The 21,969-nt window shown below is 35.9% G+C and overlaps 1 protein-coding gene across 1 annotated transcript; it reads right to left on the bottom strand.

Moving 5' to 3' along the window:
- Positions 1–252: 252 nt before the first annotated feature.
- Positions 253–813, bottom strand: LOC139894468 (uncharacterized). The gene has a single exon (XM_071877787.1). The coding sequence runs from the start codon at positions 811–813 to the stop codon at positions 253–255; it is 561 nt and encodes a 186-aa protein (XP_071733888.1).
- Positions 814–21,969: the final 21,156 nt, after the last annotated feature.

Below are 21,969 nucleotides of genomic sequence, written 5' to 3'. Positions count from 1 at the left end.
GCGTTGCATTACAAAAGGCCACTTTGTTTGGGCTGAAGTTAGGACAATTCGGGATATTATGACCATATTCCCTACATGGGATCCAGTAATGATCCGAGCTTGTATAACAAATTTTTGAAAATCTGTTATGATTAGACAGGTCCCGTTACACATGCCAGGGCTGGGGTACAAATTTCGTAACAACGTTATTGGTTAACCTATCTTGAGTTTCAGCTTGTGAGGAGGTACCCTGGGGAAATTTAATTTATTTAATTATTCAACCGGGTATGATTGTTGTTGCTCGATTGCATCAGTTGATCCATTGCAAATTTCATCCGAGCTTTTGTATGTCATAGTTTGCCCCTGTAGCTTCTTAAACATATGCTTGTTAATCAGGTCTGCATCATCGTTCTGTGGGGTTAAGATTGCCCTCTGACGCAAGTAGTCTTCGTCTTCATGCCTTAGAATGAAATTCGGGAATATGGTATCTACGATAGCGTCAACTGGGGGCTTCTCTGACTTTACAATAAATTGCTCCGGAATCTCTATCCATGTTGCTTCCTCTTCTCCATCTTTACATACGGCTGGAACGTTGTCGTCTCCAATATCTAGTACCCATTTATTGAATAGCTGTTTTCGACTATCAAGGTGACCGTCAGCCGTATATTCGTTGACCCGCATAATGCGGGACAGGGTGTGAATTTGACAATATTTCCTGTAAATCGGATCGGTTGATGCAGGCTTGCACCACTTCTTGTCTTTTTCCTTTTGGTATAACGGGCAATATTTGTCTAAAATCACCTCCAAGTAGAATAGGCATCCACTCTGAGTCATGGGTATTAGAGAACAACACATATAGAGACAAAAGGAATCTTACCTTTTAAGGAAGTTAAACTTTGGATAAAAATAAAGGGTTCTTCATGGTTTCCAAGTATAGGAGGTGACAAAATGGATCAGATTTTTGCAGTAGCAGCAGGACAACAAAGTTGTATTATAGTATTGTAAGATCCTATTTTCTTTTGGTTTGGACACCGTCCAAACATCTGGGACGCCGTCCCATTATGAAGGTCTGGACGCCGTCCAGAAATCTGGACGCCGTCCAGATGATCCGTCGAGCCAGAATTGGGTTTTTAAATATTTTAGATGGGTAAATTGGTAATTTCACTTGGTGGACGAATTAAAGGCCCTAGATCAGTTTGGTTGAGCCTCATTACTCCATTCCTAACCACCAAACTTCATCCACTTAAATTCTAGTGAGAGAGTGTGATTCAAGTGTGAGAAAGCTCAAATCGGAGAAGAGGAAGCGTGTTTCGGGTTTTAGCTCGAGCATTAAAGTTGTTCATCTCCTCGTTAGCTTCGTTTTGATTGTGGTGGTAAGCCCTAAACTTGATTACCTTAGTTTAATGTGTTTAAGGGTTAGGGTTTGGGTTAGTGTTGCACATAAAACCCATTTGTGAGTAATTTGGGGGTTTTGGGTAAGTTTGGGTCATGAAGACCTAAATGGTGACTAACCTAGAGTTTTGAAAGGGTAAATGGTATAAATGGGTCTTAAAGACCTAAGTAAATACTAATACACTTATAGTTAATGTTAGTGGGTGTGATTTGGGTTGTGGGTGACCCAAATGGGTGTGTTGACCTAGAAATGTGTCAAATGGGTCTTTGATGACCTAGGTTGTCTTGCATGTATGAAAATGAGTTAACTTTGTGGTTAAAAGTGTGTTAAGACCTTAATTGGCTAGAGTTGGGGTTTTTGGTGAAGTTGACCCATTATTAGGGTTAATGGTGCAAAATGGATCGGGATTGCACTTTGGGTCAAAATGACTTAGAAATGGTGAAAGAATTGGTTGACCGACTTGAGTTTGCATTTAATAATATGTATAACGTGATAGGTACGTTACTTTGAGGTTTCGCAAGCTCGGGTATCTTTTCACAAGACTTTGAGGTAAGTGGAATAATTATATGCGTAGGTATATAATGTATCTATTTGTTGTAGCGTGAAATGTGTAGTGTCGAGGTGTTAAGACACCACGTTTCACGTGAAGAGTGTAGCATCGAGGTGTTAAGATGCCACTCGGGTGTAGCATCGAGGTGTTAAGATGCCACCTAGGAGTTTAGTGTCGAGGTGTTAAGACACCACTCCGTAAAATAATGAGTGAAGCATCGAGGTGTTAAGATGCCACTCGGGGTGAAGTGCCGAGGTGTTAAGGTGCGACCCTAGGAGTTAGTGGTGCGAGGTGTTAAGTGCCCTAACGGATGTTGTGAACACCGATGACGTTTTCGCGAGCGCCATTCCCTTGTACTATTGGTTAACCATGGTTATTTGTGTTGTAAGCATATTATATTATTCGAGTTATATTTATATGCGGTTGTTATGCTAGCTTGGGGGTATTGGTGAATTATAGCTTGTTATTGCGACGATAAGCTAATGTTGTTTGCTAGCATATTTGTGGTTGTGTAAGTGTGTGCAAGTAGCTATAATTATATATGTATTCATATAATTATTGCATTCACTAAGCTTTGCTTACCCTCTCGTTGTTTACCTTTTTTATAGGCTCGGGCGTTGACAAGGGTAAGAGCGTTCAATTGGATTAGTGATCTCCCGCTTGTTTTGTTAGGGGATGCTTTTGGGTGTTAGCTTTTGGAGTTCGACCGAGATTAGGTAGTTTAACCCCAAACACCATGCTCTAGTGTCGTTTGGAACTTAAACTTATATTTGGTCAAAACTTTTATTTTTGAACGAAACTCGTAAAATGGGCGATGTGGGCCCGTTGATGTAAAACTTGATTTGATGATGAAAATCTCTTAGTTTCACTTATATTGACTTGTGGTAAAAAGGTTTTTGTTTGAAAATGTTCCGCTCGTGTGAGTTGGACCCGTGATCAGTAGCTGGAAGGCCATTGGGACGCCGTCCCAATTGATTAGACGTCGTCCCAGTTGTTTTGAGCTGGACGCCGTCCCACATTTCTGAGCTGGATGCCATCCAGGATTCTGGACGCCGTCCAGATGCACTGACATAAAAAAAATAAAAAATTTGGTACGCGTCTAAGGGATTTATGATGTCGGGTTGTTACAAGTGGTATCGGAGCATGGTCTAAGGGATTTAGGCGACTTGAGATAGGTGCCTAGACTTAGACTTTATTGTGTGAGCGCTTTATGCGGGACTTGTAAGACTTCGGGTCTAATCAGGAATTGTTAGTGCTTTGGTTTATGAGAATTAACCTTGTGCTAATTGTTTTGTGTTGTGTTTAGCAATCATCAAGCAAGACGGACGTTGTACTAGCAAGTTAATGCGACGTGCTCGCGTAACAACGATTAGCTACCGTTGTTACGGGTGCAAATCGTGTCAAACGAGTAATGTACGACAATTGTCGAGAAAGATGGAGTAGTGTGGTGTACATGTATATACTTATGTGTTATGTCTTTTCGTTACATGGTTTAACCTATTCCGTTTTATAGAATGAAGACGAGAAACGGTCCCGATCATGATAACGGAAGTACAAGCGAGGACGCCGAGTTTTCGGCCAAGGTTGAGGCCGTCTTTAAAAAGTTAAAAGCGGATTTTCTTACGGATGTCCGAAAGGTCTTTCAAGATTCGATCGATGGGCAGGTGACCGATTTGATAAATGAACGAATGATGGCCATTATCGAAGAGGCCCTTAATGCTAGAAACCTTTATCCTCGCGGTGAAGGAGGTGAAGGAAGGCGGGACTTCTATTATAAGAATTTCAAGGACACTCAACCCTCGATGTTTAATGGGGTGCGAGATCCTTTGAAGAGTACATGTTGGATCTCCGATATCGAGGGAGCTTTTCGTACCGCGGAATGCCCTCCTGAGAAGAAAACAAGGTTTGGTTCAAGCATGTTGCAGGAGGAAGCTAAGTTGTGGTGGGACGATAAGATCAACTTATATGGCGAAGAACAATGTATGAACTTGACATGGGAGGAGTTTAAGAAGGAATTCTTCAAAGAATACCGAACTTCTTCCGATCTTGATAGAATCCGGGACGAGTTGTACCATTTGCAACAAGGTTCAATGGACTTAGTCACACTCAAGTCCACCTTTTTGGCAAAAACTCGTTTTTGTCCGGAATATGTGGGTGACGATCACAAGCTAATGAAAGATTTCTACCGTACTTTGAATGATGAGTACAAGGGTAAGATTAGTCGGGGAATGGCTAAGACTTTTGAAGAACTATTCGAGTTGGCACGAGGTTTTGAACCGGAGGTTCCAAGGAAGAGTGATTTCACTTTTTCAAAGAGAAAGTTTGAAGGTTTTAGTTACTCTAACTCTTCAAACAAGAAGAACAAGAACAAGAAGGGTTCCGAAAGTTTCAATAGCGTGAAGAAGGGCGCTACAGGTGGTTTTTATTATGCGTGCTACAATTGTGGGCAACCGGGTCATATGGCTCGTGAATGTCCGAAACCATTTTTCGAAAACAAAATCACTTGTTTTAATTGCAGAAAAGAAGGGCATAAGAAGCCGGAGTGTCCCGACTTGCGCAATGATAATGTTAAGCAGTTAGAGAAGGCGGCGGGTACGGCCAGGGGTCGAAATTATTTGATGACCAATGATGAAGCCAAGCAATCAAACGAAGTCGTCTCAGGTACTTTCGTGGTTAATTCTAATCCGGCAAGAATTCTATTTGATAGCGGTGCAAATTTGTCGTTTGTGTCTCCTAAATTTGTGTCTAAACTTGATAGACCGTTAGCTAAGTTAAGTCGTCCGGTAGAAGTTAAAATAGCGGACGGCAAGACGGTGCTAGTGGTTGATGTGTGTGAAAATTGTGATGTTGTTTTCGGTGCCGAAACCTTTAAAATTGATCTCATTCCAATGACCTTGGGCGATTTTGATATTGTCATTGGTATGGATTGGCTCGATCGTTATAGAGCCGATATTGCATGCCATGATAAGTTTATTCATGTGAAGACCCCAAGTGGGGGAGAGTTGATTATTCATGGTGATAAGCGAAGGAGACCGGTGCCGATTTGCACTTTTGCACGGGCACGTCGTCTCGTTGTTACCGGTGGCATGGCTTTCCTTGCTCATGTTGTTGATACTCGCAATGAGCCACCACCCATTCGTGAAATTCCGGTGGTTAATGAATTTGAAGACGTTTTTCCGGATGAGTTACCGGGTGTTCCGGTAGAAAGACAAGTTGAATTTCGCATTGAGTTAGTTCCGGGAGCTACTCCCATTGCTAAAACTCCTTATCGTTTAGCGCCAACGGAAATGCAAGAGTTGTTAAATCAAACCCAAGAATTGCTTGAGAAGGGTTTTATTCGACCGAGTGCTTCGCCATGGGGCGCTCCGGTTTTATTCGTGAAAAAGAAGGATGGTAGTATGCGGATGTGCATCGATTACCGGAAGTTGAATAAAGTGACGATCAAGAATCGTTATCCGTTACCTAGGATTGACGATTTGTTTGATCAACTTCAAGGTGCAACGTATTTCTCGAAAATCGACCTACGGTCCGGCTATCACCAAATGCGGGTCCGTGAGGAAGACATTGAGAAAATGGCCTTTCGAACGCATTATGGGCATTTTGAGTTTGTTGTGATGCCTTTCGGTCTTACGAATGCACCGGCGGCATTCATGGATCTTATGAACCGAGTGTGCCAACCTATGTTGGACAAGTCGGTAATAGTGTTCATTGACGACATACTAGTCTACTCGAAAAGTATGAACGAACATGAACGTCATTTGCGTGAAGTATTGAAGACTCTACGAAAGGAGAAGTTGTATGCAAAGTTCTCCAAATGTGAATTTTGGCTAAGGGAAGTTCAATTCCTTGGTCATATTGAGAATGAAAACGGTATTCAAGTAGATCCGGGGAAGATCGAGACGGTGAAGAGTTGGGGACGACCGACTACGCCTACGGAAATCCGAAGTTTTCTCGGATTGGCAGGTTATTATCGTCGGTTTATCCAAGACTTTTCTAAGATTGCTTCTCCATTGATGAAGTTGACGAGAAAGAATGCTAGGTTTAATTGGGAGGACGAGCAAGAGATTGTTTTTCAATTGTTAAAAGAGAAGTTGTGTCAAGCTCCGGTGTTAGTGTTGCCAGAAGGGGTAGAAGATATGGTGGTTTATTGTGATGCTTCCTTAAATGGTCTCGGGTGTGTTCTAATGCAAAGAGGTAAAGTCATCGCTTATGCCTCTCAACAATTAAAGGAACATGAAACGAAGTATCCGACTCATCATCTTGAGTTGGCGGCGGTTGTGCATGCGTTGAAAATTTGGCGCCATTACTTGTATGGTGTCAAGTGTACGATTTATTCGGATCATAAGAGTTTGAAACATCTCTTTAATCAACGAGATTTGAATTATTGCCAACGTAGGTGGATGGATGTGGTGAAAGACTATGATTATGAGATACTTTATCATCCAGGTAAGGCGAACGTTGTCGCGGATGCGTTGAGTCAAAAGAGTCAACATTCGGCGATACGTGTAGGATCGTTACGTTTGATTATTACTAATGATTTTCTTGTGAAGCTTGGTGAGATTCAAATAGAGGCTTACGTTCACAACAAGCATACGGAGCGAATCGTGGGCCAATCGGAGTTTATTACTATGGGTTCGCGTGGGTTGTTGTCTTTTCAAGGAAGGGTGTGGGTGCCTAAGATGGGTGATTACCGACGGGTGCTACTTGATGAAGCACATAAGTCAAAATATTCCATTCACCTGGGCGCGACGAAAATGTATCTTGACTTGAAGAAAAATTATTGGTGGCCGGGCATGAAGCGCGATGTTGTGAAGTATGTTGAGCAATGCGTCACGTGTTTGCAAGTAAAAGCCGAACACCAAAATCCGTATGGTAAATTGCAACCGTTAGAAATTCCGAAATGGAAATGGGAGCACATTACCATGGATTTCATAATAAAGTTAACTAAGATGGCGAGAACCCAATTTGATACGATTTGGGTGATAGTTAACCGGTTGATGAAAAGTGCTTTGTTTCTTCCCATTAAAGAAGCAATATCGTCGGAGGCCTTGGCTAAGTTGTTTATCAAGGAAGTGGTCTCTCGACACGGGGTTCCTATATCTATTGTTTCGGATAGAGATACTCGTTTTACATCTCGGTTTTGGGAAAAGTTTCACGAAGATATGGGTACACAATTGAAATTGAGCACGGCGTATCATCCTCAAATGAACGTACGAATCAAACTTTGGAAGATATGTTACAGGCGTGCATTATTGATTTCGGTGGTAGTTGGGATGAGCATTTGCCTTTGGTGGAATTCTCGTACAATAATAGTTATCATACTAGTATCGGGATGCCGCCATATGAGATGCTTTATGGGCGTAGGTGTCGAACCCTGATTTGTTGGGGTGAAGTGGGACAAAAGGAAATCGGGAGTACCGATTTGGTTTTGGAGACGAATGATGTTATGCGAGGTGTATATAAAATAGCTTTATATTTTACAAGGAAATACTATTAAATACGATACAATTTTACACAAGATATTTATTTATTTATAGAATGGATATACTTAAACCTTGCTACAACACTTATAGGCAGTGTACCTAATCGTACAGTAGTGTAGTTTTTAGTAAGTCCGGTTCGTTCCACAGGGAAAATCTTTAAACAAAGCTTAACGCTATATTAGTTTACTTTTATAAAAATACAAATATATATATAAGTAATATTATTATTATAAAGGGGGGTTTTTACCGTTTAATGACCGGTTTGTCGATTTTAAAACTTTAGTCGCAGTTAAAACAAAATGTAAAATATTAAATAAATAAAAGACTTAATTTAAAGCGTAAAGTAAATAACGATAATGAAATTGCGATAAATAAAAGTGCGATAAAATAAACTTGAGATAATTAAAAAGTACGATAATTAAAAGTGCAATACAATAACAATAAATAAAAGTGTTATAATTAGAAGTGCAATTAAATATAAAATAAAGGGAATTAAATATGAAATAAAAGAATTATGCTTATTTAAACTTCCGTAATCATGATGTTTGACGTGTTGATTTTAGTTTTATGCCCATGGGTTAATTGTCCTTTGTCCTGGATTATTTAATATGTTCGTCTGGTTTTTGTCCATAACAGTCCATCAGTCATAAATATAAAGTGCGAGTGTCCTCGTCAAATTATCCTTATACCCGAAGTTAAATATTCCAACTAATTGGGGACTTAAACTGTAACAAGATTTTAATACTTTGTTTAAAAATTACACCAGGATGTCGACTGAGTGTAACCCAAGGTTTTAATACTTTGTTAACAATTATGCCAAGTGTCCTTGTACATAATTTCACCCTTGTTTTAATAATTCTAGTGGCTATTAATCCATTCCCGTGTCCGGTTAAATGAACGATTATTCGTACATATAAATATCCTGCCCATCGTGTCCGATAGAGTGTAAATGGTTATTTATAGGGACGCCCAATTGTAAATCTTTATATTAAAATTAACAAACTATCATTTAGTTAAACAAATATAAAGCCTATTAATAGCCCATAGTCTAATTTCCACAAGTGTCGTTCTTTTGTCCAAACCCCAATTATGGTACAAAGCCCAATTACCCAATTTTAGTAATTAGCCCAACATCATGATTACTTCGTTTTAAATAAGCATAATAATAACTTAGCTACGAGACATTAATGTAAAAAGGTTGAACATAACTTACAATGATTAAAAATAGCGTAGCGTTACATGGACAGAATTTCGACTTACACCCTTACAACATTCGCTAACATACCCTTATTATTAGGATTAAAATTAAAATTAAAATTAAAATATAAATTATAAATATAAATATTACGTATAGATAGATGGATGGATATATATTGATATTTTTGCGATCAAACTGCGTTTGCTTTTATAGGCGGTTTCAGAATTTGGGGCTCCGCGACTCGCGGCAATTTTTGCCTTCAAACTCCGCGAGTCGCGGAGTTTGATTTTCCAGCTCACCAACTTTGGAGTCTTTCTTTGCCGACGAATTTTTAATATATTATAATATTTAAATAATTATAAGAATTATTTAAATATTATATTATATTTATGTGCATAGTTGACTCGTAATTTTTAGTCCGTTGCGTCGAGCGTTGAGAGTTGACTCTGGTTCTGGTTCCGGATTTTCGAACGTCTTTGCGTACAATTTAATATCTTGTACTTTGCGTTTTGAATCTTGTACTCTTGTAATTTCGAGACGTTTCTTATCAATAATTGGAACCTCTTTGATTGAATTTTGTACTTTTGAGCTTTTTGGTCGTTTGTGTCTTCAATTCGTCGAATCTGTCTTTTGTCTTCACCTTTTAATATTTAAAAGAATATCACTTGTAAATAGAACATTTGCAACTAAAAGCTTGTCTTTCTTGGGGAATAATGCTATGAAATATATGTTCGTTTTTAGCATTATCAAATATTCCCACACTTGAGCGTTGCTTGTCCTCAAGCAATAGAGTCTTGAAATACTAGAATCACTTCTTTATTCTTCACACTTTGTACATCAGTGATTTCTTTACGGCGGTATAAACAATGGTAGTAACGATATGGTTTACAGTCCCACATGACTATAAAATTTAGATCCATTAAGGAGATTGGATCTTTATGAAAATATTTGATCTTTTGAAAATTTTAATCTAGCTTTTACCTAGATAAGTTTTCCGGAATAACCCTTCACCGGTGTTTGCAAAATATTTTTGTGGGTTTGGTGGGTTTCAGATTTGAAAATTTTAGCTCAAAACTTGCGGTTTTGTGTCACCCACTTGCTAACCTTGTATTAGGAAAGCAACACGTCCAGTTCACTTGTTCCGTATATTACCTTTCGATAAACTACCGTCCGGTTGTAAAGGAAAGCGATGAACAAGCAACTGTTAAGGCAATGTCCCGTGACTTGCTTTTAATTATGGTCTATAACGTGTCGGACGCAATTACTATTCTTTGTAGGAGCAATAGTAAATCTCACCCTTATGATTTTTCGGTCTGGCACAAGGTCCTGTCTTCGACCATGCTATGCAACCACCGTTCTTACGGTTGACACCCGATTTGGTTCAGGTGACCTAATGAATTCCAGGTGAATTCCTAGGATTTTACGTTCAATGGTAATGAACGCATTGAAAATGGGTTTTCAGAAAACAAATCGGTTTATAATTTGATCAAAATATTTTCTCGTTCAAGCTCGAGTTTAGATATCATTGAATTCCATGAGTTTGAATTCTCAATCTTTAAGGTCAATCTCAAGGATTGAGTAATATCAGTCTTAAAAGCTGATTTTTAATATTTAAAAGGAGATTATCTTTTCTGGGGATCTGATTCATTAGTCTTATCCAGCTAATTTGCACGGTGCCCCCCCATTTTACGAGATAAATCCTTCTCATGGTTAGGATAAATCTGACCACTTGGAGACCCTGTTTTATGCTGAGGTCCGTGGATTTCCTGCTGATTTTAGTGATAACTTTTCTAGATTTTTCGTCAACCTACAGCTGGTCTGGACGACAACTTCCTGACCTAAATCAAGAAGCGCGTTTCTTTTTCGGAAGACTTTGCTTCCTTTTAATGATGGAATTGATTCATCGTGTAGATCCATCTTTCTTATAGTAAATCGGGTAAAACAGTTAATTATCGTTCAAAACAAAAGTATTTTCAATTATTTGTTACAGAAATATGTGACATGTGTTTAAAATATCTTGGTAAATTTTCCCACACTTGGCTTTTATTTTCCTTTTTATTGTCCTCTATTCCATTTTAAATGAATTTTAACATTTTGGTTTGTTTCTCAATTTATGTCCTTTCCGAGGTGACAATAATTTGGGTGTTAAAACCTAGTTTTATCGTTCATAAATATGTATAAACATGATTTTGAGTTCATTTAATTGAAAATTTTGAAAAATTTTACTTGAATTGGGTAGTCAGTATATAAGACTAGGGCTGTTCTTTATTATCAGAGAGCACTAGATTCTAATACAACTACTACTTTACTAGTATTTCTAATGGTAACCAAGTGTATAAAGTAAAAATTTTAAAATCCGAAAGAATTTAACCCCTTCCCACACTTAAGATCTTGCAATGCCCTCATTTGCAAGAAATCAGTAACAATTTAAATTATTGAGGGTGATTTGTGTGAAAATGATTAAATTTTACCAAAGTTTCCAAACATATTGGCGTTTGTTTGCTGAATGATAAATGGTGCATATCATTTGTTCATTCCGTCTTGTTGTTATATCACATTTATTTTGCATCTTGTCGTCAAAATTAATTGCTTTTGCTGAACTTAATGCCAGTCTTTGAAAATGCGTTGTTTTACCCTGTTGTGTACGTAAGATAAATTGCAAACATATATACATATTTTTGAAGTTTGGTATATTACCCCACATTCAAAAATTATTAAAATCTAATAATAAAAGTTAGAAAATTATAAAAACTATTACAATATTAACATAAGTATTAAATGTATCAACATTACAAATTATAAAATAAATAAAACTAAGTAGACTAGGGATGATACTGATACCAGTAGGGGTTCCATGCATAACCGTATGTGTTATAGAATGCTTCGGCTGGGTTATACATAGGATACGGTGGTTGCATCTCTATAGACCTGTGAGGAAATACGGGCGATGGAGTAGGAATATAGTTTCTACCTACATGTTGGCAATGAGCTATGATTTGGTTTTGATGAACTTGCCAATCTTCAAATGCTCGATGTCTAGCATTTTCATACTCTTGTGAAGCTATAAACCTTTGCATTTCTGTCATTTCATTTCCTCCTCCCACATTACCTGGCTGTTGGTTTCTCTCAACCTGTGGATGTCTACCATGGTATTGTACTGCGGCGTTATTTCGCCTCTTCAAAACCTTCGCACCATGGTATACATTTAAACCTATTGTATCGCGGGGTTCTGGTTCTTCGACTATTAATCTCCCCCGACTTATATCCACACCGAGATATTCAGCAATCAAAGTAATAAATATACCACCTCCTATTATGCTATGCGGTCTCATCCCCCTAACCATAGCTGATAAATAATAACCCACACAATACGGTATACTTACAGCGCTTTGTGGGTCTCGAATACACATATGGTAAAACAAATCCTGTTCATTTACCTTTTCCTTATTCTTACCTCTTTGTGTAATCGAATTAGCTAAAAACCTATGAATTACTCTTAATTCAGCTCTATCTATATCCAAATAAGAGTAATTTCCCCCTTTGAATCAGTGATGGCTAGTCATTTGACTCCATACACCATGCGTATCAAAATTTTCGTCTATCTTTCTACCATTTAGTATCAACCCTCTACAATCGGCAGATGCTAACTCCTCAGGCGTATATATACGTAAAGCCTGAGCCATGTCTAGTAAAGACATGTGGCGCATCGAACCTCCTAACAAAAATCTAATAAAAGATTGATCGGTTAAACTAGCTACTCGATCATTTAATTCTATACTACACAACAATTCTTCACACCATACTTTATATACAGGTCTACGCATGTTGAATAAACGTACCCAATCGTTAAAAGTAGAATTACCATACCTCTGTGTAAGTAATTCTCTAATTGGCCCGGCCAATTCTACAGATTCTAACGGTCCCCATTCTATGACCCTAGGTACTTCAACAGCTTTAGAATGAAGAGTATGCAAACCCCTTTGGTATTTTGGATAATCTATCCAAAGTCTGTCAAATCTCAGGTTCGGGTGCAAATCTTCCAAGTGCATATCAGAAAATGTCATGACTGGATGAGGGATATCTTGTTTGTAGTAGTTATCCACCTCCTGTTGTTCCGTATTCTCAGCAGGAGCATTGCGAGCTTGGGATGAAGATTCACCCCTTTCAGTCTGTAAAACACATCAAACACAATTTTTGTGCATCCAAATATGTATTAGTGTCAGCAAAATCATCAATCAAAATAATTATAATGACATGTTTAATTTATATCAAACTTAAGCTCATTTTCATATTTTCATCAAATCTACACTTTTTCAAATAAGCATATACGAAAATGTTCGCCAAGTTCATAAGCATTCAACTCAAATAACATGTCAAAATAATCATTACTAGCAATTAAACAAGTTTCAAATAGCATTATCTCTCAAAAATCAAGTTCATGAATTTTCATCTTGAAAAAGTCCACTTTAATTCTCAAAATCATGTTTAGGCTCAAAGTTTGGATCATTTAACTACCTAAACATGTTACACTACTTAATTTAGCAACAATTCATGACAAAAATCGGCCATAACATGTTTATATCAAAAAGCCCCAAATTGCTCAAGAACACAAACCCTAGATTACTCAAAATTTGAAGTTTAAGGCTCCTAATCATGTTAAATATCATCAATCTAGGTTATTCAAGCATAATACATAAATAATTTAAACATAATTACACTAAAAAGCATCAAAATCAAATTGGGTATAAAATTGCTCAAGAACACTAATTTTCGGATTAAATGGTGTTTAGGTGTAGAAATTTACCGTTTTTCTTGAGTAATTCCTTGATAGCATCCTTCTCAACATGATTTTAGTAAAAGATTTGATGATTAACGGTCAAAAATTGCGAATTTGGTGTGTGTTTTTCGGGTTTATTTCGCAGTTTATGTGGTGTGGGGATGGGGACTGATCAGTTCAGCTCGTTTTATTTTTTTCTGAGTTTTGGATCCTCCGCGACTTGCGGTGTTTTTACCCTTCAAACTCCGCGAGTCGCGGAGTTTGTACTTTTTTTTTTTTAACATCTTATACTAATTAAAACAATTAAGTAATTAATTTTAAAATTTTGTTTCCCTTGTTATTTAGGACGAGGTCGTTTCGGATCGATGTCCTAGTCCGTCCTTCGACAAAATTTTAAAATTTGTCTTTTTGTAGCGATTGTTTTAAAAGCTAAAATTTTTGGGGTTTTTTTTTTTTTTTTGACATACTTTAATTCAATAAGATTAAAAATAATGATAATAAAAGTTCTCGTCCCTCCCTCGGGTAAAGCAATTTCGGTTCAATGACCTAGTCTTCAACTTACGATGAATTTTAAAAATCATATTTTTAACTTAATGAGATAAAGTAAATTTTTGTTTTTAAATTCACACAACTTAAATATAAAATTCAAAATTAATATTAAAAATTCACACCAAACTTAAAATTTAAAATGCATAAAAATAAAATTCATATTTTAAAAATTAAAAATTCACACCAAACTTAATTTAAAAATTCATATTATAAATTCACACCAAACTTATATTAATTTTTCAAATATTTACAATTTTAAATATATTAATTTTATAAAGTTTACAATATTAATTTAAGATTTCTATATTAATTTTAAAAACATGGTAAAAATAAAATTAAAAATCTTTTTGGCTTTTTATCCCACTTTAATCAATCAAATATTATCAAAAATATGCGCCCCTCTTTTCGGTAAAGTAATTTCGGTTCCATGACCTAATTTAACTCATGACGAATTTTTGAAATATTTTGGGTTGATTGATTAAAGATATTTATACCTTAAGAATAAACGTTAAATTTCGCCGTGATGTAATAAATTTTTGAATGATATCAATAATTTCGGTCGCCAAACCTAATTTTATTCAATACCAATTTAATACTTTATTATTATCAAAAGGTTAAAAATAAAAATAAAAACTGTACAGACTTACCTGTGAGATAGTATTCTTAGTTATACGATCTATCCCACTCATAAGATAGTCGGTTTAATTGGTTTTCCATAGCTACATAGGCGTAACCTCGAGCATTCAGTGTTTTTTCTTCTAAACATATGAACGGTCCGTCTCTGCATAAAGTAACAAATTCGGTATTTGAATAGGTTTGATTATTTGAACATTTACCTCCATGTGACCATTTTCCGCATTTGTGACATCTTTCTAGGTGTCGTGCTCTTCTTTTCGCTGCGGATTTTGATTTTCCTTTACCAAATTGTAACTTGTTATCATCGCATCTGGATTCTTTTCTTACTCCGTCCAATCTTTCTCTGATTACTGATAGTGTGTTATTATTACGTTTAGTGATCAAAGCGTGTAGCATTAGACCATGGTTTAGTTCACAGGCAGTCTTCATTTCCTAAAAAAAATAAAAATTCAGAATGGGGGGAGAAGACTAGTTCTTTAGGGTCTGCTAGGGAAAGACCATTCGGGTTCCATTTTCGATAACTACACGAAAACATACAATCTAACTCTAACAGAAATACATATTATCCTTTAAAGACTTGATTCTCCCCACACTTAGTTAGCTGTGGTATCGAAATTGTGATTAACTTCATTATCGAATTCCATCGGACTATCTATGTAGTGTTTAACTCTGTGACCATTAACTTTAAATTCAATCCCATTTGAATTTATTAATTCTACTGTTCCGTATGGGAAAACTCTTTTGACTATGAATGGTCCAGACCATCTTGATTTCAATTTTCCAGGAAATAGCTTGAATCGTGAATTGAAAAGAAGAACTCTGTCTCCTTCTTTAAATTCTTTTAAACTTCTAATTCTTTTATCATGCCATTTCTTCGTTCTTTCCTTATAGATTAACGGATTTTTGTATGCTTCATGTCTTAATTCTTCTAATTCGTTTAGTTGACTTAATCGTAGACGTCCAGCTTCATGTATATCAAGATTACATGTCTTCAAAGCCCAAAATGCTTTGTGTTCAATTTCTACTGGAAGATGACATGCTTTTTCGTAAACGAGTCTAAAAGGTGTGGTTCTAATTGGAGTTTTGTAGGCTGTTCTAAAAGCCCAGAGTGCATCCTCCAATTTAATGGACCATTCCTTCGGATTTGATCCTACGGTTTTCTCTAGAATACGTTTTAAAGCTCGGTTGGTATTTTCAACTTGTCCACTTGTTTGTGGATGATAAGCAGTGGAGATTATGAGTTACTCCATATCTTTTAAGAACTTTCTCAAGTTGATTATTACAGAAATGAGTACCACGATCACTTATTAAAGCTTTCGGTGTTCAAAACCTTGCAAAAAGACATTTTAAAAAGTTGACTACAACTCATGCATCATTAGTTAGGAGAGCTTGTGCTTCCGCCCATTTAGATACATAATCAATGGCAACGAGAATGTAGAGATTATTATGATATTTTGGAAATGGACCCATAAAGTCAATAACCCAAATGTCAAATACTTCACATACTTGGATGACATTTTGTGGCATTTCATCACGTTGACTTATTTTTCCGGCCCTTTGACATGCATCACAGGATTTGCAAAGAAGGTGTGCGTCTTTGTAAATTGTAGGCCAATAGAATCCAGCTTCATAAACTTTTCTTGCTGTTAATTGAGGCCCATAATGTCCTCCTGTTGGTCCTGTGTGACAATGGTTTAAAATTTTACTAGCTTCATCTCCGAATGCACATCGGCGTATTATTCCATCGGGACAACTTTTAAACAAATGTGGATCTTTCCAGAAATAGTGTTTTATATCACTGAAGAATTTCTTTCATTTTTGGTACGACAATCCTTTTTCAAGGAATCCACAAACTAAGTAGTTTGCATAGTCTGCAAACCATGGGATTTCATTATAATCTATCTTCAATAGATATTCATCAGGAAAGTTGTCTTGTATGATCAGCGGCGAGATTTTCTGCTCCTTTTTTATCTCGGATTTCAATATCGAACTCTTGTAAGAGTAAGATCCAACGGATTAATCTTGGTTTAGCATCTTGTTTCGAAAATAGGTATCTAAGAGCAGAATGGTCGGTATAGACCACCGTTTTAGCTAGAACGAGATATGATCAAAATTTTTCAAAAGCAAAGACAATAGCAAGGAGTTCTTTTTCAGTAGTTGTATAATTTGTTTGTGCTCCTTGTAATGTTTTACTAGCATAATATATAGGTTGAAATCGTTTTTCAATCCTTTGTTCTAAAACGGCTCCCATTGCAAAATCACTTGCATCGCACATTAGTTTAAATGGTAGATTCCAATTTGGTGTTATCATGATCGGCGCATTAGTGAGTTTCTCTTTAAGAATATTAAAAGATTTGATACATTCATCTGAAAAGATGAATGGAGCATCCTTTTCTAGGAGTTTATTCATAGGAGTGGCAATTTTAGAAAAATCTTTTATGAAACGTCGGTAAAAACCGGCATGCCCTAGAAAACTCCTAACTCCTCTAACATTGGTGGGATGTGGAAGTTTAGAAATTACATCTACTTTAGCTCTATCCACTTCAATTCCTTCCTTTGAAATTTTATGTCCAAGAACGATGCCTTCTTTAACCATGAAATGGCATTTCTCCTAATTAAGAACTAGATTTGATTGTTCGCATCTAATAAGCATTCGTTCCATATTAACTAGACATGATTCAAATGTATCACCGAAGACTGAAAAATCATCCATGAAAACTTCCATGCATTCTTCTATCATGTCGTGAAAAATCACCATCATACACCTTTGAAAGGTTGCAGGGGCGTTGCAAAGTCCAAATGGCATGCGTTTGTAAGCAAAAGTACCATAAGGGCACGTGAATGTGGTTTTCTCTTGATCTTCGGGTGCTATTGGAATTTGAAAATATCCGGAAAATCCATCAAGAAAACAATAGTAACTATTTTCGGCTAATCTTTCCAACATTTGATCAATAAAAGGTAAGGGAAAGTGATCTTTTCTGGTAGCGTCATTTAATTTTCTATAATCAATACATACACGCCATCCTGTTACAGTCCTTGTAGGAATAAGCTCATTTTTTTCATTTGTAATGACAGTCATGCCACCCTTCTTAGGCACGCATTGAACTGGGCTTACCCATGGACTATCAGAGATTGGATATATTAAACCTGCATCTAGTAGTTTAATAATTTCTTTCTTAACTACATCTTGCATATTCGGATTTAGTCTTCGTTGGCGTTGCACATACGTTTTATGACCTTCTTCCATAAGAATTTTATGTGTGCAATACGAAGGACTTATTCCTTTAATATCATGAATCTTCCATGCAATAGCTGGTTTATGAGCTTTCAACACCGAAATGAGTTGTGATTTGCATTGCTCTATCAACTGAAAAGGTAACACTCTCGTCCTCTATACTTAGGGTCAATTTCTTACCAAACACGTCTATCATTGCTTTAGCCGTGTTTAAGAATGGTCTTCCTAATATGAGAGGAACTTGAGAATCTTCTTCCATGTCCAGAACAACAAAATCTACTGGAAATACTAAAATACAAACTTTAACTAGCATGTTCTCCATTATCCCTCTAGGATATTTTATTGATCTATCGGCTAGTTGTATACTTATTCTTGTTGGTTTCAATTCTCCAAGGTCTAGTTTAGCGTATAGTGAATATGGCATTAGATTTATACTAGCACCTAAGTCTGCTAATGCTTCTATTGAACTAAGACTACCCAAAAAACATGGAATTGTGAAACTTCCTGGATCAGATAGTTTTTCTGGTATCTTATTCAACAGCACTGCTGAACAATTAGCGTTCATAGTAACAGCCGAGAGTTCTTCCATTTTCTTTCTATTCGTGATCAGATCTTTCAAGAATTTAGCATATCTAGGCATTCCTGAAATCACATCAATAAAAGGAAGATTTACATTTATCTGTTTAAACATATCCAAGAATTTGGATTGCTCGGCTTCAAGTTTCTCTTTTTTCATTTTACTCGGGTAAGGAAGTGGTGGTTGGTATGGTTTAACATAAGGTTTAGCCTTAACTGTGTTATCTTCATTAACCTTTTCAACTACCGGTTCTTTTTCCTTATCTTGATCAGGTTGTGGTTCTTGTGGAGTAGGAATAGCTTCATCAGAAGTTACAGGTATTTCAGGTGGTTTAAGTGTTGTACCACTTCTTGTGGTAATAGCTTTAGCTGTTTCATTCCGGGGGTTAGCATTTGTATCACTAGGTAAACTTCCCGATTTTCTTTCACCTATTAACCTTGTTAGGTTACTTACTTCTTGTTCCAAATTTTGAATAGAAGCTTGTTGATTTCTAAATGCTTGAGCATTTTGTTCATTAGTTTGTTTTTGAGATGTGAAAAACTGCGTTTGAGTTTCAACTAGCTTCGTCATCATATCTTCTAAATTCGGCTTTTTATCATCGGTTTGTTGTGGTGGTTTGTTTTGAAAATTAGGTCTTTGCTGATTGTAAGTATTATTGGATACTTGTTGATTGCTAGGACCTTGTTGGTTGTTGTATGGAATATTTCGATTATAATTCTGGTTTTGATTGTAAATAGGTCTTGGCGGTTGATAATTATTCTGATAATTATTTCCAGGCCTTTGGTTTATGTATGAAATATTCTCTCTTTTTTCCATTGTTAATTCAATACTAAGATAATCTTTTGTCAAATGTGGTCCTCCACACTGCTCACAACTAATTCGTATTGAGTGAATATCCTTAGTCATCTTTTCCATTCGTCTCTCGACAGCATCTATCTTTGCGGAAATTGAATCTAAGTCATGGCTAGAATCGGCTCTAGCTGCTTTAGATGATCTAACGATATCTTTTTCTTGGTGCCACTCATGTGAGTGGGAAGCAGTGTTATCAATAATTTTATAAGCATCAGTTTCGATTTTCTTCATAATGGAACCACCAGCTGCTATATCGATGTCTTTTCTTGTAGTGATGTCGCATCCTTGGTAGAATATTTGTACTATTTGACAGGTGTCTAAACCATGTTGCGGACATCCTCTTAATAACTTTCCAAATCTTGTCCACGCCTCATATAGAGTTTCATTTGGCTTCTGTGTGAACATAACAATTTCTCCTTGAAGTCTTACGGCTTTAGATGCCGGAAAGAATTGTTTAAGAAATTTTTCAACTAAAACGTCCCATGTATCAATCGCCCCTTCAGGTAACGATTCCAACCAATCTTTGGCTTCTCCCTTTAAAGTCCAGGGAAATAACATGAGATATATCTGTTCATCTTCCACTTCTCGGATTTTAAATAGTGTGCAGATCCTATTAAAGGTACGTAGATGTTCATTTGGAGCTTCCTTCGGCGCACCACTAAATTGGCATTGATTAGTCACCATGTATAGGATTTGTCCTTTGATTTCATAATCTGACGCATTAATGTCTGGATGAGTAATTGCGTGACCTTGGCCAGTACGTTTAGCTCTCATTCGGTCTTCCATACTTAAAGGTTCCAGATTCTCCATAATTGAATTTGTTGAATCGGAATCACTAGAGGATTCTGATTTAATGGTTCGTTCCTCAACAATCTCTGTTTGAATGATTGGTGGTTCCGGAGGAAAATTTAATGGTTCAGGATCTATGAATCGTCCCTGAATATTCTCCGGATTCTCAATTGTGAGGTCGGGTTCAAAAAATGGATTATCGGAAATTTGAACTGAAGTACTTGGTCGACTGGATGATGATTCTAAAGAAAAATCAACGGCGGTAATATTTGATAAAGGTCTTGATCGAGTTACAGGTGGTGAACTTACAAAAGGTGGTGAACGTCTTGCTCGGTGCATTCACTGAATATCCTATTTGTTTTTAAAAAGGAAAGAAAAATTATATAAGTTATCCAATTAATAGACTTTTCTGATTTTGCCCATGTTTCGAATAGCCAAAAGATGCAGCAGAGGGGCAGGATTCGTTTGGTCTCAATATAATTGAGGACTGTTTGGCTCCAATAACCCGGTCCATATACAAATCCAACTATTACTACGAACCAGAAAATTTTGATGTCTATCAATTTAACCACTTAAAATAAATTTTCGTAATTTTAAGAAATTTAGATAAGAAGTAGAATAAAAATCTATGTCCTAAAACTAGAATAGCGAGAAATAAGAAAGAAAAAGAGCGTGTCGGAAAAAGATCGAAAAATAAAAATAAGAAAGAAAAAGAGTGACTTATAGAACTTAAAAACACTCGACTAACCCAACCTTATTACTATCACTAACTTAAAATTATAATCGCAAATTGAGATTACTAATTGGAATGATAATTGATACATAGGTAAAAGGCGTCTAAAAATATTAAAGCTTACAAGTAAAACTATATCTCAAATGGAAATATCTTAAAAAGAGGTACTAAAACTTAAAAAGGCGTCGCAAAATTCTAAAGCACCTAAATCTTAGTCTAAAGAAAAAGCACTTAAGGAATTTTACGGCAAAGTCTAAAAATCTAGAAGTAAAAAATAACTATGGCAAAAACTATATCTTAAAACTAAATACGAGCGAAAAATACAAATATTACGCTAAAATAATTAAAAAGGGACAAAATATAAAAATATACAAAAAGTTGTAAAAAGTACAATTTTTATAAAAAATATTATTTTTATATTATTTATTTTATTAAACTATTAATTTTATATTTTAATTAAACTAATTTAACTAAAATACAATTTAATTTAAAAACTTAAAACTAATTATAATAATAAATAAGTAATTAGGGTTAATAATAATAAATAAATAATAATTACCCCGTATTTAATGCTGATTAGGGTTTCTGTCACGTGTGTCAGGGAGGCTCCGCGAGTTGCGGTATTCGAAGCTGCAAACTCCGCGAGTCGCGGGGTTCCAAAATTCAACTCAGGTACAGGATTTAATTCGACGTTTTTTTTTATATGTTTTAATAAAAACAAAATATTTAAATAAAACTTATATTTTTATAAAATAAAAATAAAGAAACTTTACAAAACTTAAATATTTAACAAATTCTTAAAAATATTTATATTTTTGTTTTCTTTTTATGTTTTCGAATAATTAAAAACGTATTTTTACAAAAGTGAATTTTAATAAAAGTAAAAAAATAAAAATCTTTTTTTTTTATTTAGCGTTGCGCTTCCGGCTTTTAAGTTTGATTGTCCCCGGCAGCGGCGCCAAAAATAACTTGATGTTATGCGAGGTGTATATAAAATAGCTTTATATTTTACAAGGAAATACTATTAAATACGATACAATCTTACACAAGATATTTATTTATTTATAGAATGGATATACTTAAACCTTGCTACAACACTTATAGGCAGTGTACCTAATCGTACAGTAGTGTAGTTTTTAGTAAGTCCGGTTCGTTCCACAGGGAAAATCTTTAAACAAAGCTTAACGCTATATTAGTTTACTTTTATAAAAATACAAA

Source organism: Rutidosis leptorrhynchoides, chromosome 1 (genome assembly GCF_046630445.1).
Source record: "Rutidosis leptorrhynchoides isolate AG116_Rl617_1_P2 chromosome 1, CSIRO_AGI_Rlap_v1, whole genome shotgun sequence".
Lineage (NCBI taxonomy): Eukaryota > Viridiplantae > Streptophyta > Magnoliopsida > Asterales > Asteraceae > Rutidosis > Rutidosis leptorrhynchoides.
This window is presented reverse-complemented; position numbering and strand designations above follow the sequence as displayed.

Excerpts from the sequence above, each read along its gene's own strand:
- LOC139894468 (XM_071877787.1), bottom strand. The coding sequence starts at position 813 with ATGACTCAGAGTGGATGCCTATTCTACTTGGAGGTGATTTTAGACAAA.